This window comes from Macadamia integrifolia, chromosome 8 (assembly GCF_013358625.1).
Source record: "Macadamia integrifolia cultivar HAES 741 chromosome 8, SCU_Mint_v3, whole genome shotgun sequence".
Classification (NCBI taxonomy): Eukaryota; Viridiplantae; Streptophyta; class Magnoliopsida; order Proteales; family Proteaceae; genus Macadamia; species Macadamia integrifolia.
In genome coordinates, this window is record NC_056564.1 from 30,501,758 (window position 1) to 30,518,992 (window position 17,235).

General features: G+C 38.7%; 2 protein-coding genes across 3 annotated transcripts in view; both read right to left on the bottom strand.

The window, feature by feature from the left end:
- Positions 1 to 681: 681 nt before the first annotated feature.
- Positions 682 to 3,898, bottom strand: LOC122086204 (outer envelope pore protein 16-2, chloroplastic-like). 2 transcript variants are annotated; one of them, XM_042654937.1, is made up of 7 exons: positions 3,430 to 3,898; positions 3,282 to 3,333; positions 3,114 to 3,185; positions 3,018 to 3,049; positions 2,896 to 2,929; positions 1,428 to 1,495; positions 682 to 1,332 (listed from the first exon to the last, which is right to left on the bottom strand). In XM_042654937.1, the coding sequence occupies exons 1-7, from the start codon at positions 3,556 to 3,558 to the stop codon at positions 1,192 to 1,194; spliced, it is 528 nt and encodes a 175-aa protein (XP_042510871.1). In that variant the 5' UTR covers positions 3,559 to 3,898; the 3' UTR covers positions 682 to 1,191. The 2 variants fall into 2 exon arrangements, with proteins under 2 accessions (XP_042510871.1, XP_042510870.1); XM_042654936.1 differs by having other exon boundaries at positions 682 to 1,335; positions 3,430 to 3,893.
- A 3,138-nt stretch (positions 3,899 to 7,036) lies between these two features.
- Positions 7,037 to 17,235, bottom strand: part of LOC122087275 (serine/threonine-protein phosphatase 4 regulatory subunit 3-like) — a 77,068-nt gene continuing 66,869 nt past the window's right edge. Inside the window, exons 19-25 of the mRNA XM_042656354.1 lie at positions 14,592 to 14,809; positions 14,361 to 14,475; positions 8,518 to 8,649; positions 8,326 to 8,433; positions 8,134 to 8,225; positions 7,943 to 8,044; positions 7,037 to 7,863 (exon numbers count right to left, since the gene is read on the bottom strand). Coding sequence (XP_042512288.1) covers positions 7,365 to 7,863; positions 7,943 to 8,044; positions 8,134 to 8,225; positions 8,326 to 8,433; positions 8,518 to 8,649; positions 14,361 to 14,475; positions 14,592 to 14,809 — 1,266 coding nt within the window. The 3' untranslated portion in view covers positions 7,037 to 7,364. The remainder of the gene's footprint in view (positions 7,864 to 7,942; positions 8,045 to 8,133; positions 8,226 to 8,325; positions 8,434 to 8,517; positions 8,650 to 14,360; positions 14,476 to 14,591; positions 14,810 to 17,235) is intronic.

Here is a 17,235-nt window from a genome sequence, read left to right on the forward strand (position 1 = left end):
AAAAAAAAAAAAAGATGTAATAATGATAAAAAAGTCATTTCAATTTCAAAAACTAACACCTCACACACAGTGTTTGGTTGGATGGGTTTATTTGTAATAACGAAACACGAGGGGGTGGATATAATAAGGGCAAACACGAGGGGAGGTAAATGTAAATTTCCCTAAAATCTAACATAACTGGTCACATCGTTAAGCATATACAACAACAACAACAACAAAGCTTAGCCTTATCCTAACTACATGGGGTCGGTTACATAGATCCACAGGTATTTGAAAAAAAAAAAGAGCGACTTTGGGGCATCCCACTTATGAACAATCGGAAACTCGAATCCTAACCTTCCAAATAGCCCTGTTAGATGCCATACTCGGGTGAAAACTTAACTTTTGCATGTCTCTTCTAATTAACTCGTCAATGGTCATTTTTGGCCTGCCCTTAACCCTTTTAGCTCCATACATCTACATCTGGTCACTCCTCCGTACAAGGGCATTCAAAGACCTCCTTTGGACATGACTAAACCATCGTTAAGCACGTGAACAAAGAAAAAAAGACACGAGATATAATCAAAGCCCTTAACAAAATACTCATCCAATACCGTGTTGAATTTTCATTTCAAAAGACAGAAAAAAAGACACTGAGATACAATCAAAACCCATAACAAAATAGTCTAATACCAAGTTAAATTTTCATCTAAAAAAAGACCGATATATTAAGTAGAAGCACCAAATATATGGCCAGAACATGTGGTATCCAAAAAAAAATGGTTAAAACAAAATCCATTTTTGCCATGTGATATGTATAGTTCGTCCTCATTGGCTCTAGTTGGTGCACCTTTGAACATCTGTACACTGCCACCCATCCATTTCCAATTTGAGTTGAGAGTATACCTTTTCATGAGGACCAAGTCTCCCAACCCAAAAACATAAAAAATTAGGTGGAAATGATCCAAAGGCATATTAAACACATCCAACTTTCACATCACCTATGTGGTTTATACCTCTAAAACTCTTTTTTTACACCTCAACATAAATGAGTAAAATGCAAATCAAGTTCTCAGACTCTCTGCAAGAAGGGAGGGGAAAAAAAACACAGAGAGTAGAAAACAGAAGCTCAAGGCCTGAAGCACTGCACCTAGCTTCTCATCTGTTTCTTAGATCACAGCTTCTAACTTCCCATCTCCTTTCACTACCAATCTAGAATATCCCTTTGAAAAGATTAGCAGCCGTAGAGATTGCAGCTCCTGTAATGGCAAATTGAACTATCTGCTCATGCGAACGATCCTCCGAGGTGAATGCCAATGCCGCACCAGTAATTGCACCTGCAACTGCACTGTTCTTCTGGAACAAAAAAGACTAGGGGTTAGTCATCTCCACAATTGCAACAAGACTGATTAACAACCAAGGAGGAGGTAATGGAAGATGGAACACTCCCAATCGTGAGCCCCTCGAGCCTCCTTGAGGCCATATGTTAGGCCCGAGTACATTCCAGCTGCTAATCCTGTAACCATAACCAGAACCAACAGTTTACGATCGAACCGAACCAGATCCAGGTCGGAGAGAAGTAACTCGATTATGATTTAAGTTCTCTTTCCGAATTGCCTTGTGTTCAAGCAAATGCTGGTTTTGTGTGTATATATGGGATTGTATTTCGAAGGTGGCTTTTTATGATAGAATATATACATATTGAAAACCTAAAGCTATATGTTCATGCTCTCAAATTGGGTGAAAAAAAAAAAAAAGTCAAATTAAAGATTGAAATCAAATGTGAACTGAAATTAGACACCTTAAAAATTGAAATCGCAAACGGTATTCCAAAACTGGCATTACAAACCATATGTACGTAAACCATATAGATGTTGAGTTTTGAGCCACACCAATATGGGTGACCCATTGGGCCATAGCCTCAACTCACCTATTGTGGGAGTAATTATGACTTAGGATTGAGAGACTAATATTTATAGTCTCTATGATCCCTACGATCACCACTACATGAGAGATCCAAGTGGGAGACTACAGAAGACCCTAGAGCACCTTTCACCGAAAGGTTCGTGAGTGTTCTAAGTAGGGGTGTCAATCGACCGGACCTAGTCAGGCTTGATCACTTGGAAACTTTGCACCGTGAACGTTCGTTTAAGTGAACGTGCCTAGCTTGAGGGCATGGTATGATTTATAATCAGGTCGGTAAGTGTCGAACTTTAATCAAACTTCCTTAAATGAGCCTTAACTGGGGTTTAATCGGGCTACGAACCTTTAAACGGGCTTTAAATGTGCCTACATTAAAATTATATTCTTAATTGGGTTGGATGCCCAGAAATATGTGACATATATATTTAATAAAGAAGAGAAGTGATATGAGATTATGATTGTTATTTTTTTTAAAAAAGAAGACATTATGACTATTACAACTTACAAAATAAAGCTTAATTAAATTAAATTCTATTACAAATCAAAGGGAAAAAAAATTTAATTAGTTTCTTACTAGTAGTGGTAAAATAGTTCAATTGGGCACCAGACGGGCTAGCTACCTGCACTGTGAACGACACATTTATCAAACGAGTCAACCCAAGTCGGGCCATAAATGTGTCAAGCTCAATCGGGCCTACCGGAGCGGACTCAAAATTGACAACCCTAGTTCTAAGCACGAGATTCTCTGGTTAATTTCCCTAACAATAGAAACTGATAAACCAGACCAAATGCAAAACAATTCTAATTTTGACTGATCCGTTTCTGATTCAGTATTGATTTGCACCTTTAAAAATGTAAACCGAATCGAAACCAACCGAATCACAGGTGGGAGCTAGAAAATCCTTTCAATGAAGAGATGAAAGGAAAAAGAGTAGACCAATAAACCGAGGGGAAGAGAGAACAACAAAAAGAAGTTGAATTGGCTAGGCTTACCCCACTGCAAAGACTCTTTGCCAGTATTTTTTACCTGAGAGAAAGAAGAGAAGCTAAAAATTAAACATGAATGCTTGCTTTGTCAAACACAAGAAAGTTCCAGATTTCAATCATACTCATACCATTGCTTCAAGAGATCTGCTGCTACTTTCTCCTGCAAAACAAAGAATCTTTTAACCCAATAGTAGAAATAAGAGGAAATCAAATTATAGCATTACCGCTGATGTCTGGGAACCGTTGCTTCTTGGTACCAGGGAGATCTGGAATCCCGGTAGTAACAATTCCCGCGCCTGCAAATCCAATTCCACATCTTATTAACGGGATAAAAATTCAATCCCGTTAAATTAATTAGAAATCCATCCATCCATCAAATTAGAGTTGCATACTTTCAATGGCGATGAAATAAGCATCGCGAGAGATCGCCTGAACTGCTCCAATCTGAAACCACAATTACATATTCCAGATCTTAACCTCAAGCAACAGAGAGAGAGAGAGAGAGAGAGAGAGATCAAATGTTGTAATAGGTTAGTATACCCCAGCGGCTTTAACAAAGCTATTGGTGATGCGGTTGAGGAGGGGATGGCCGAGATCAAATAAGTAGCCATTATCGAAGCTTCGGATTTCATCCAGCAGAGATCGAGTCTCCAAGTTACTACTACTCATCTTTTATATTTCTTTGTTATCCTCAACTTCTCAATGAAAGAAGGAAAGAAAGAAACACAGATAGGAACGGGGGAGATGAAAATGAGAGAGAAAAAAAGGTTCTTTGTGACTGTTGAGTTGGGTTTGCAAAGAGAGAACTTCAGTGAAGGAAGAAACCTGAAGGAAAGGGTGAAAGAGTCGAAAGAAGGCGACGACGAAGGAGAGAGAGAGAGATGAAGGGATCTCCTCACCAAAGAATAGCTCTTGGGATGAGTCGGGCAGAGGACACGTCCACTCGCACCGTCTGCTGTGTTGGCGTTTGGAATGAGAGGGCAGAACTCGCGGCGACCCCCTGGCCTCGAATTCCCACGTGTCGACACCAGGATATAAACTCTAGAACGTTACCTGATAGTTGGCCTCCACCCAGCACCTGGGCCAGTGGGATTATGGGGGACATGCATGGGTATCAAGTTATCAACTATCAATCCAAGGGGTGGATACGTCATTTTACAGCACTTGGTATAGGGGAACACGATCAGGTAACATTTGTTTTCCATATTAATCCTCTACACTAGCGGGCGCCCTCTAAGCTCAGATACGACAAGAAAAGAAAATATCAAACGAGTGCATAAGGAACTAAGTGTGTCTTGCCAAGAGGAATGGTAAAGGTGTCAAAATGTAATCAAAACTATTATGGGAAAACTGCATTATTACCCACTTTTAGGTTTCAAATAACCATATTAGGTTTAAGTTAACAAAAATACACAAAAATAGGTTTTAGTTTACAAAAATACACAAAATAGTGTCTCTCCCTCATAACATATGTTTTTCTTACACTTTTACCCCTCACTTCCATCTCCGGTGATCACAAGCAGTACTCCTTTTCGAAAGTTGAAGCAGAGTCTGAACAAGTGCGAGAGATTGAGGACAAGTGAAGTGAAATTTTGTCCTTCACCCCTTCTCTGATCACCATGTCTGCCCCTTGCGATCCCCCACCCAGCTTCCAGATCAGTCAAAACCTCCTCCCTTTTCTACGTTAGGAGGTCATCGTCAACATCACGACTGGTCCAACGGCAAGCCTCACCATGGAAAGTGAGGGCATCCAATGGGTTTGATGACGAGGATACTCACACCTCCTACAACCATTCTGGCCCCTTGCTACCCTCCCGCCCCACCTTTAGATAAATCAAAAACTATTTCGACATTTTATTTCCATTTCTCCCTTCCCCTGTTAAGCCAATGCATTGGTTTTATTTCCATGTTTCCCTACACTTCGCTTCAAGGAGGAGGAGGTGGGGAATAAGACGAAGAGGACCTGGAAGAGGAGGTGGGGGAGGCAATAGGTAGGGACAATGGAGATGGACACCCACCCGCCCCTCTCTTCCCTGCAACTCCCCAAACAGCTCATATTGTAACAGAGCACTCAATACTTAGAGAGTTTTCGACATCTTTATACACAAAGAGAAGGAAGAGCTGAAACAGAGATGATGTATTTGTTTTTGGTTTTGTTTTTTTTTTATCAGACGGAACGATTTCACTGAATTGCAGAAACCCTAATCATAAAAACTAAGCAATTCTTGCATAAACCTAACACACAATGATACAATTCACAAAGAAATCCAAGAATTGAGGTTTTCTTCGTGGTCCATCCACTCTTATGAGCAAGAAAGTAAAGTAAAAAAAAAAAAAAAAAAAAAATCCTAAAAACTATTGGATTTCTGCAAGCGGGAACACAATGAGCAATCAAAACTCGTTTTCTCTCAGCCTAACGGAATTGCTTTTGTGGTCGTTGTTAGGATTTTCCATTGATCCAAAGGTTGGGCAACTAGTAGCATGCTGCAACCCAAAGGACTTTGTTTATTAATTTTACTGTCCTCACATAGAACTTGAAAACTGGGCAGATTGTTGTACTCTTGAGGACCATTGTTGGATTTGAGCTCATTGAATCATACTTTATTTCTAGAGATGACCACGATTGGGAGGACAATGAGGGAGATCAGCTCACCCCCGCCATCACGTCATCATTGGCGTCGTCCACAATAGTTGGAGAAGGGAGAGATCGTCGTCGTTGGCATCATCCACAGCAACCGGAGATGAGAGAGGAAAAGTAGTGAGGAGTGGGGACTAAGGATAGAGAGGGGGCAAAATTGTCAAAAAGCATAGAAACAACACTGTTTTGGGTAATTTTGTAATAGGCATCTTTATTTTGGGCAATTTGGTTAACTTGAACATAGAATGGATAATTTTGTTGAGGGAAACCCAAAAGTGGGTAATTTTGAAATTTTCCCCAATTATTTATCAGATCAGAACAGACTGTTTATGATCAAATAAAAGATTATCCAATTCTGATTTTATAGTTCATTTTCCAAAAACAGACAAGGTTTTTTTCTCCTATTTTTTTCCCCCTTACTGTTGCCAGCATTGTAGAAGAGTGATAGATTCTTTAAACAAAAACGTGACCTAATAGCCATAAACCCCTAAGATTACCTCTTTTGGTCCCCTTTGACTGCAAGGGAAATTGAAACGAGAATTGAAAAATTTCAAACCTAAAAAAGGAATTTTTGTTATCATTATTCAAATATATAGAATGATTTGGAATTACAGCCATTTAGGGGTTCCGCCCAAAAAAAAATTTGGCTAACCACTGATGTAGGTATACACCTAACCGCAAGTGCAGAAAGACTACACTATCCCTACACTGAAGTTGCTTCTGCATGCCCCCTAATTGGCCTGTGTGCTGACATGTACCTACACCAAGGTGGAAAAACATCGTCTCTGGAGATCTGTGGCAAAGACCGGCGGAGAACCGTTAAGCTGCTACCTTCTTGTTTTCCACCGACAAGGTAGCAGTCTCTTGCTCATACTTTATAATATCACTTAAAACATTGTCAAGCTCAACCCCAGACCTCAACCCAGGCCTGGCCTAACCCAAATACCCCTTCAAGGTCAAAGTATCTCAGCCCAGGTCTTGTTCAGGCTCAAGGGAGGTTCAGGCTGACAAGGCCATACTTCCATACTTATGCAGTTACACCACTAATCTGATCCAGCCGAATCGGGGTGAATCCGTTAAGAACATGATTGTAGATGAAACAAACTAGAGCTTAAATTAAATACAATTGCAAATTATACAAAGCTTTTGTAAACAGATGCACCTTTATATCCCGCCAACCAAAATCTAATGTACAATAGCACTATTGTCTAAAGATGGTATTACACTGATTTTCCGGAGGAGATTTGATCCTCATTAATTATTCTTGCTGAAATCAAATCCAACACCGCCCCCACCACCCCCCCACCGCCCAAAAAAAAAAAAAAAGAAGCGCCAAAACTATTCTTTCTATGAAAGCAAAAGGGAAATTAAAGAAAAAAAAAAAAAACAACCTAAAGTAATCCCAGACACCAACAAAAATTGGATAACAAAAAAAAAAAAAAAAAAAGGAAATACATGAAGGGCAACCACAATTATTAGAGCCCTTCTATAAGGAACAATAGATAGAAATTGATAAAGATAAGGAAAAAACTATTAACGGCTGATGAATGTTATACAAAGCAACAACAACGTTTTCCCAACCTCCAAAGGCAAAGCAAACAAGGGGAAGACCAGACCTCATCACCTGACTTCAGGCTTCGCCGCTCTTACTGGCAGTACATTGTGCCTCTTCCTCTGCCAATGGAGAATCAGAAACTCAAGCCAACCCTGTTGGCAAATTTCTTCTTCATGTATTCTGTTCATTTTGGAAGAGATGGGAACCAACCCAACTGCCTGATTGCCATTTTTCACTTCCTTGGCTTGGAAAGAAAATAAAATAATGAGTGGAACATCTACGTCATCGTACTGAATATGGTTCTGAACCAGTCACATTAGTGCCATTTACCGCTATCTCCGATGAGTTGTTACCATTAGGCGCTATCAATGGGCAGTCATCTCCACTTGACTGTCTAGTGCCTGAGGCATTGGGCACACAATTGGAACAGCTTCTTGGTGCTGCAGGTTCCTTCTCACTATGGTTCTCTTGATCAGAACTGCTTTTACTATCTGGGGCGTGAGTAATAATACGTGTGGTGCTGGTCACTTTCTTGCACGGTGATGCTGCATGGCTAGGTGTTGAGGTCCTGGCAGATACATCACCATCTTTTGAGTTTTTATCCAACCTCTGCTTCTTCGTTAGCTCAAGCTCCTCTTCTTTAGGTGGTGGCTTGCGTTTTGGCTCAAGTGGGGAGTCTCCTGTCCCATTGTCCACACCAGAGGTATCTGGTTTAGGTGGTGGATTGTAGTCTTCATCATCGTCATCATCTTCATAGTCAACCAGCCCACCAGTTCCGGGTCTATATAATTAAGAATAAGATATTAGTAACACAACATTATTGAGATAATTTCATATACTCGACTTAAATGAAATATCACCTTAAAGATGGGTCGCTGAAGCTGGAACCATTGGGTAAGACAGGTTGAGCTTGTTGGTCATTGGTATGTGAAGTGCGTGCAGATGCAGTATCATCTTCATCACTGATCATATAAATACCAACAATTCAGGAACCAAAAGATTTAAATTAAAAGCCATTGCATTCTCACATAACCCTCAACAAAGTATAGACCTGTCTTCATTGAAGTAAAGTGCCCGTTCATCATTTCGCTTTCTTGGATCCGCAACATTAACAGAGCTTCTTGTTTCACAGGCTTCTATGGACTGATACAAGCAACATTAGAAATAAAGCTTACCGTCAAATGACCCTTTCACCAAAACCAAAGAGAGAGAGAGAGAGAGAGAGAGAGAGAGAGAGAGAGACCTGCTCATATTTAACTTTCAGCGCTTGAATGGATGCTAAATGCTCAAATTTGACCAACTGATTCCAGAAATTATTTACTACATATGTAATTATGGTTTTAAGGTTTTCCTGCAGGGGAAATAAAGCTTAGAATGGAAAGCTTGCAAATCTACTCATAACTCAGGAGAAGTGAGGTATAACAGAGATTAGCACCTTCCGGATATACTCGAAAAATTCTAGAACTGCAGAGTTCAGCAGATTATAACGATTACCGTTGGCAACAAATGCCTCAACAATTGGTTTTAGAAGGTTATTCTTGACAATGTGACGCAGCAGATGATCATCCTGCAAATCAGTGAGCTCATGACGTGATTACATACCCTCAAAACACAATTTTCATAATAAATGTTGACTGAAACAAAAAATAAATAAATAAAGTGCAAAGAGATCTACATTAGCATTCCGAATCACATTAATGAATGCACATAGATTTTCTTTGTGGACCAAAACCGATCTGGATCGCTTACTGGATTCTCCAGATCATTCCTAACAAGGATGATAAATTGGTCGTTCATTAAATTACCATATCAACGGAAAACAGCCTCTTCAGGCTCTCCTCTACCCCCACCCTCCCCAAGGGAAAAGGAGGAAAGAGAAAAACCAAATTACTTCACAGTTGGAAGTCTCGAGCTGGAGATGGAAGGCCAGATCATTGTTCATTAACACACCAAAAATGTGTCTCTCACAAATCTTTCTTTTTCATACTTTTTTATTTAATTTATTTATTTACTTTTAATAGTTAGGCCAAAGAGAGTAGAACTCTTGACCTCTTTATTGTGAGGAGTTGGTCTTCGCCAACTGAGCTACCCCTTGGGGTTTTTCACACATTCTTGCACCCATGATTCAGTGCAAGTGGTCAATTATGCAACTAGTCATTTGGTTATCTATTAAAGTTGAAACTTATCATGGTAACAGTGTTTTTCTATGACATACAATCCAACATTATCACATGACCAATCTTTCCGAGCAAAATCATCCACCCTGCATTCCACTGTCTCTTCACAAACAACAAACCTCAAATACATGTGTATGTGTATGATTTCACATAACTTGGAATGTTGTAATCACCTGCAGTACACTATTTTTCTTGACAAATCTCTCAAGAAGTATTTCAGCCAAAAAAGCTCTCGGCTGGAACCCACTTTACCCACCAGATCTTATAAATTCTGGGAAATAAATCTGGTCAACAGCTTCACATAGAGTGCTGGACAAATCTGCGAAATTATCTCCTACACATGCTGGTTGACAGCTTAAAAAAAAGGAACTACAGACTGGACAGTTGTGAACCAATTTTGGTGTTCCAACTACATCAACTTTTCATTCAAAAATCGATTCCAATCTCCCCTTCGTAGGTTACATATAAATATAAAGGAAAGGGAAAAAAATAAAATAAAGAAATCTAGTCAAACTCTAGTACTCTACAACGATGGTAGAGTTTGAAACAAACTCCATTCTCTGCCCACAACACGCTAACAATAACTTAAATGACAAATAAATAAATAAACTACTAATACCAGCCCTTGTTAAACAAAAACCCTGCATTAGGCCAGTTTTGTCTGGATCATCAGAAACCCCTATTAACAGTTTCCATATGTGGTCCAGTTACCTACATGGTTTAATATCTCGATCTTGGCAAGATCTCACTAATCTCTCTCTTTTTTCGAAAAGGCGAGACGAGATGTATGGCGAGTTATAATTATACAAAAACTCGACCGAGATCTTGAGATCTCGAGATCTCACTTATATCTCGCCAACTCACCTATATCTCACCTCTCTCTCTACTTTTTTGAAGAAAAAACACTAAGGAGCAAGGATTTTGGTGTTTTTGCTTGAGGATATCCATTGCTACACTTATTGAAGCTTAAAGAGTAGAGAATATTATCTCATCATCCACATTTGGAGTTACTTTAATTTTCACCGTATGTGAATGTGACTCATCAGTCATCAATGTTAATTGTTAAATAATTAAGTAATTATCTATGATGCCTTTTAAATTCTTATGATTATGTTGTAACGTGTGTTGATTGTGGAACATGGATTGTGGAATATAACATACTGGCATAGGGTCCGAAGAGTCAGAGACTATTTACATAGGGTACGAAGTCAAAGTACCATCTTAGATTTGATTTTTCAAAGAACTTTTGTTTCCATTGTGTTTAAAAGGCCTAAAATATGATAAATACCAAGTTTCAGGGGCTCAAAGACCATATGACCACTGAGACCAACCACCAAGTCAATTGGGAAAAAATACATGATCTCGGCGAGATCTCTTTTTTTTTTTTTGGATCAGTGAGATGGGGGCCCGGAGCGAGATCTTAAACCTTGGTTACCAATTGTAAAACAAACAAACAAAAACAGCTATTTATGTCTTGGATTCATCTAAGGAGATCCATATAAGGGAAAGCACTAAGGAATAATGCACGTATATTCTATAAAGATTATGATTGATTGCCTTCCTTGATGGGATAGGAAGCCTAATGTCATCAATATGAGGCTGGCCCCTTCCCTCACAACATTAGAGGCTTAATCGCTCTCGCACTACAGGTTGGATAGGGAAGCAGTGCCAAGTACGTAAAAAAATCAATAACAACAACAACGAACTTAGCCTTATCACAACTTAATGGGATGGGGTAACCTGGATCCTTAATATAAGGGAAAAAAAAAAGGTCCAAACAAAAAAGGGCGAAGGAAGAGATGAAAAAATGAGAGACGGGAAAGGAAAGATGAGAGTAAGAGGAAAGAGGCCTAGCCCAACAAGTCAAAAGAATCTCACCTAAATGGGGTTGGCTACATGGATCCTTGCCCTCCAATAGGCTCTATCCAAGGTCATACTTGGGATAAGACTGAGACTATGCACGTCATTCCTCACCACTTTACCTACAGTCATTTTAGGCCAGCCCTAGTTCTTTTAGCTACTTCAATCTGAATCTGATCGATCCCCTAATTAGGGTGTCCTCAAGTCTCTTTTAGGCCTCCGTAAAAAAATCAATCCGACTGGAAATTTGGAAGTAACTAACCAACCCACCACCTTCGTTATTCCAACCAACCAACTCAGAAATCAACAACCAGAGAGAATGAAGTAAAAATCTTAGAAACAGAACCAGGTGGAAGTTCTTGCAGCAGCCATGGTTGCATGTTTCAATCTTACAGCAGTAAGGCTTGTCCAGGATGAAAAACCAGGATTTGGGTCATCTTAGGAAGACAAACTAAACCCCAAAATCTGAGGTCTAACAGCTGCAAGAAAATAGGGTAACAGGAATAAACAAGGGAAAAGAATAGAGGAGGAATAATAACAGAATTAACCGAGATTTAATATTAGAAATCACACCTGGAGTGAAAAATACGAAGTAGAAGATGAACCTAGAAGTGAGGATAACCATCTAGTCACAGAAGATAACAGCTCAAGCTTACAGACAATCACGATTCCAATATTCCATTCCATTCCACTGTGAATATTCTGATGTATTACATGTATATTTAAAGACTTGTAACATAAACTAAACCTACTCAAACCCTGACTGCAGTAGAGTTTGAATCAAACTCTACAACTCTATCAAAGTGAATAGAATAAAATAAAAAGCAGGAAATTATAAAAGTAACCTCTAACTAACACAAGTGAACCAAGCAACTACTATAGGACAATTGTAAGATCAGCTTTGATGAATGGGGTAAAATGTAGTTAATAAGCGCAATATAGATAAACTACGTGTAGCAAAAATGAGGATGTTGAGATGGATGTGCAACAAAACTAGGAAGGATCAGTAAGCAATGACCATATTAGAGCTGATTCCGGAGTTGCCACGATTCAGGACAATCTCCGAGAAATTTGTTTGAGGTGGTATGGCCATATTCAATGGAGGCCTTGGGCTGCACTAGTAAGGAGGAGTGGTCAGATTCAGATGGAATGATCTAAAAGAACTAGGGGCTGGCCTAAAATAGCCATAGGAGAAGTATTGTGGAAAGACATGTAGAGTTTAGGTCTTGACTCTAGTATGACTTCGAATAGAGCTGTTTGGATTGCAATGATCCATGTAGCCGACCCTATTAGGTCGGATTTTTCTGAGGTGGTGCTGTGTTCTTTCTTTGTTACATTTTTATCAATATTTTACTCGCACAGATCCATGCAGCCAACCCCATTTAGGTGGCATTTTTTCTGAGGTGGTGTTGTGTTCCTTTATTTTTACATTTTTATCAATATTTTACTCTCACGGATCCATGTAGCCAACCCCAATTAGTTGGGAGAAGGCTAAGTTGTTTTTTGATTGAATCAAGCAACTGCATCAGCCACACTCCACACCCCTCTCTTCCTCCCAACCCGACCGACTTTGAGCCCTGAGGTCACTCATTCCATCTCATCTTTCTTCGAGTTCTGGTAACTCTCTCCTACTCCCTATGCAAAGTCTTACCTCTGAAAATGAAAGAATATTTTACACAACCACAGGCACATTTGAAAAGGTTCTCTAGAGAGGCACCTGGTTCTACAACTAAACCCAGGATCCCTAGAACATGTGACATTTCAGCCCAATTGGAGTTGGCCAAGTGGCCAGACAAAGTAGCGAAATGGCACAAATAAGTATCCATCAGGAAAACCTCTCCAAACGTGCCAGTCTAGAACTTTGGCCCAAAATCATTCAAAGATCTTGAATAATAGAAATATTTTCACATGATGTTATTTCAATTTGCTTACCTATCTTTCATTATCTATCGATGTTTCATGATAGAAATCTTTTGACATAATACAATTTCAAATTTCAATTTGCTTACCTATCCTTCATTATCTATCTTCCCATTCCATATCAATAAGCACCTCTACTAATCAAAGAGAACATCGCAATTTCACTAGATAACTGCAACATATGAATGACCTTTCTTGATGACTCTTTTTCGAAGACAAACAGTTGAAACACCTTTTGCTTGAGATCTCATGCTGACTAGCTAAGTATAACTGATAGAAAAGGAATGAATGCCACAGAGGAAAGCCACTGGATTCTCGAACTTAGTTTGAAGCCGTAATGTCAACCATACTTAAATGATTGACCATGCATGACAAAGGTCTAAGGCATAGTTGGCACCAAGCCAAGGTGAACCAAGGCGTTGGAGGACTGTCTAAGCACTTAGGTTAGAAGGCGAACAAGGCGACCAAGTGTTATTTTTTATTTTCAATCTTTTCTAACATTATGTAGTAAGCTACATATACCTTGTATTATAAAAAATCAACATTAAGCCATATCAAATCATAACAAATCAACATTTAGAGAAATTCTCTTGTTCTATAACAAGTTTGATTGGTCAAATGATTTTATTTTTACATGAGACTTTTTGTATTAAGTATAATACAAAACCAGCTTTCCAACAAGTCAGATTATTTAAATTTGAGTTGTAATGACAAAATTATCTAGTCAAACTTATTTTAAAGTACGCGAATGCCGTTAAAATCATTTGAATGAAAATAATTTTATGGATGTCAAAACAAAAGATTATTTTACCAGACTTTTGGTTTTTAGTAATGTTTTAACATGATAAGATATATAAAACTTTTATAATTGATAAAACACCCAGCACTTAAAAGTTGAAAATCGCCCCTATAACAAAAAAAAATAAAAAAAATAAAAAAATCCAGTTTTTGTTTTTAGACTGGGGGGTTGACTTTTTATCTTTTTGGAATTTGATTTTCAAACTATTTTTATTAGATTCAAATAGGGGGTAATTGCTTATTTATGAATAATATCTTAAATAAATGATATTTGGTATAAATAAGTGCCAAAACACAAGGCGACATGTAGTGCAATAAGACGATTGTTGCCTAGGCCCTAGGCAAACCGCCTTGACAACTATGGGCTAAGTAATGTATATTCAGGGGAATTAGATTCAAGGACCCATACAAACCAACCATTCCTGTTAAAGTAGCATCACACCATACAGAAATCTTAGTGCAATATTATAAATGAACTTAACAATAAAGAAACTCCTTAAAAGGACAAAACTAAATCACTCACATTTCGGGAAATAATAGTCCGCAGAAAACGAACAGCAGCAACTACTAAGTATCTTTCCCTTCTATGAGTTAGAAACAAGACTTTTTCTATCACATTATTGACGAGAAAATTGCACCTACACACAAAAAAGGGGTGTCGGGGGCGGAGAAGATAAAACATCAGGTTACATGATGAGGAGGAGAAAAACAAATAACTTAAAACAGGAAAAATTAGCATGAGAAATATAATTACTTTATCCTGTAAGGATGGTGAAGCACACAAAAACAAAGCAGATCACAGATGTTGAGCAAAATTTCAGGCTTTGTCACAGCCTGATTTCCAGTCCTCCCACCAGAGCCAGCCGATTTGACAACTGAACAAGTACCACCTTTCGGAGGGCATGATGATGTTATAACATCAATTAACTGATCCAAGTGCTTCTCGTAGAAAATCTCTATGATAGTGTCTCTCTGTGCCCAAAAGAATATAGTAAGAATAATGATAAAGCCATTCACACTCCATGCAAATATATAGAGGATATTATTCCAAAAGCTTAGCTTACAAAAGTGTGAGGATCGAAATATTCTTACATGCCAATTTCACTGAAATTTTTTTCCAACAAGTCAGACCAGAAAACATAATCAAATACAAATGAACATTCAATTTCCTACCTGCATAAATAAACTTGAATAGGTTGTAGATACCATGCCAAATACCATGTGGACAACAATTCAAAAATATATTTTACTAGAATATTCAAGTATAGGGACAGGGTTGGGCATGCCGATAGCTTTCTTGGAGCTAGCGGCTCAACCAATTGGGGGAGGGGGCTAAGATGGAAGGGGCATGGGGCATGGGGGTCATTTCCAAAGTGGAGGGAGAGAAAGTAACAAAGGCTGGGCACACAACCCTTTTCCCTTAAGTATAATATGACCATACAGTGTACGATATAAGTACAATATCTGTCCAATACTATAATCAAGTCAATACATCTATCAAGAGTAAGTGTTCTGCAAATAAACCATCTGTGTTGTCACCCTGAAATTAAGCAAACAAACAAATCAAAATGCGATAAATAGATACTTAGATACACAATGGACATTGCTTGTGTAAACATTTAACTTGCAAATAGAATATTACATGACCTTTCCCATGCAATTCCATTGGTCCTTTGCCACTCTTCATGAAAGTTTCAGAGCAATATACCAAGCACCAAAAGCTATTTAAGATGAATAGAAAAATGGGACGAAAAGGTAAAGATACGAATGTTGCGACCTCGTGGTCAAGCGGTCAAAACAGCCTCTCGACATTCTCGGGGTGAGGCTGCATAGTTCTTGCTCTCCCGGACCTTGCACATGCGGAAGCCTCATGCACCGAGTACGCCATTTTAAAAAAAATGGAACAAAAAGGTTACTGAAGCCCATCTAAGAAGAGAGACTCATATCTCGGTGAACCATTTTAGCTTTATAACAGGTAGATCCATGACATAAGATATCTACTTATTGAGAAGGCCCCATGGAAAGATATAGAGACAACAAGAAGGATCTCCATATCATCTTTATAGACCTGGAAAAAGCTTATAATAGAGTCCCTAGAGATTTAATCCGGCATGTTCTAGTGAAAACAGGAGTGTCGAGTAAATACGTGGATGCAAATATGCAATTAAAGATATGTATGAGGGTGTGGTGACTAGCATGAGATCTGTGGGAGGTTAAGGCAAGGAATTCCCAATTACGATTGGATTACATCAGGTATCAGCCTTAAGACTTTATCTATTTGCACTTACCATGGATGACCTAACCAAAAGTATTCAAGATGAGGTCTTGCGGTGTATGCTCTTTGCCGGTGATACTATTTTGGTGGATGAGATGAAAGCAAGGGTTAATGCTAAGTTAGAGCATGAAATATAGAGATCAACCTTGGAAACAAAAGGCTTTAAGATTAGTAGAACAAAGACAAAGCATATAATGTGCAATTTGAACTTGGTGAGAGGAAAGAAAGATATCGCAAAATGACTTTTAAATATATGGGATCAACTATAAATAAAGAATGTGACGTAGAGGAAGATGTTTCAAAGAGAATTAAAGTGGGATGGATGAAGTGAAGAGGCATGACTGGAGTAGTGTGTGACTGATTTATTCCTTTAAAGCTTAAAGAAAAGTTCTATAGGACAGTTGTAGGCTATAATGCATGGGGAAGAATGTTGAGCAATTAAGAAGTGTCATATTGAGAAGCTATGTGTAGCAGAGATGAGGGCGTTGGGATGGATATGCGGCAAAACTAGGAAGGATAAAGTAAGGAATGAACTTATTAGAGCTGATTTGGGAGTTGCCCCGATCAATGACAAGCTCCGAGAAAGTCATTTCAGGTGGTATGGTCATGTTCAACGAAGACCTTGGGGTGCCCTAGTGAGGAGTGATACGATTCCGATTTAATAGAGCTAATGGCAGGCCTAAAATGACAATAAGAGAAGTTGTGACGAACAACATGCATAGTTTAAGTCTTGTAACAAGTATAACCTCGAACAAAGCTTATTGGTGGGTAACGATCTATGTAGACGACCCCATTTAGCTGAGATTCTCCTGACTTGTTGCGTTGTGACTCTTTCCTCTTACTTTCATTTTTCATTCTTAATTAGTTTTCCGTAATTTGTTTTGTTTGTATCCATGTAGCTGACCCATTAAGTTGGGATAAGGTTGAGTTTGTTGTAATTGTAGAATAATGGAACAAAAAAACGAGTAAAAGAAGTATGAGATAGCGGTATTTCAAGTTTGACTAGATTTGTGAAAACTAATTGCCTCATAACTTAAAAGGATGAGTTTAAGGACCATAAGGCCCATTATACTAGGACTCTCTGGAAATTTCTTCCCAACTTTCAATCCCTGCATAAAGTGAG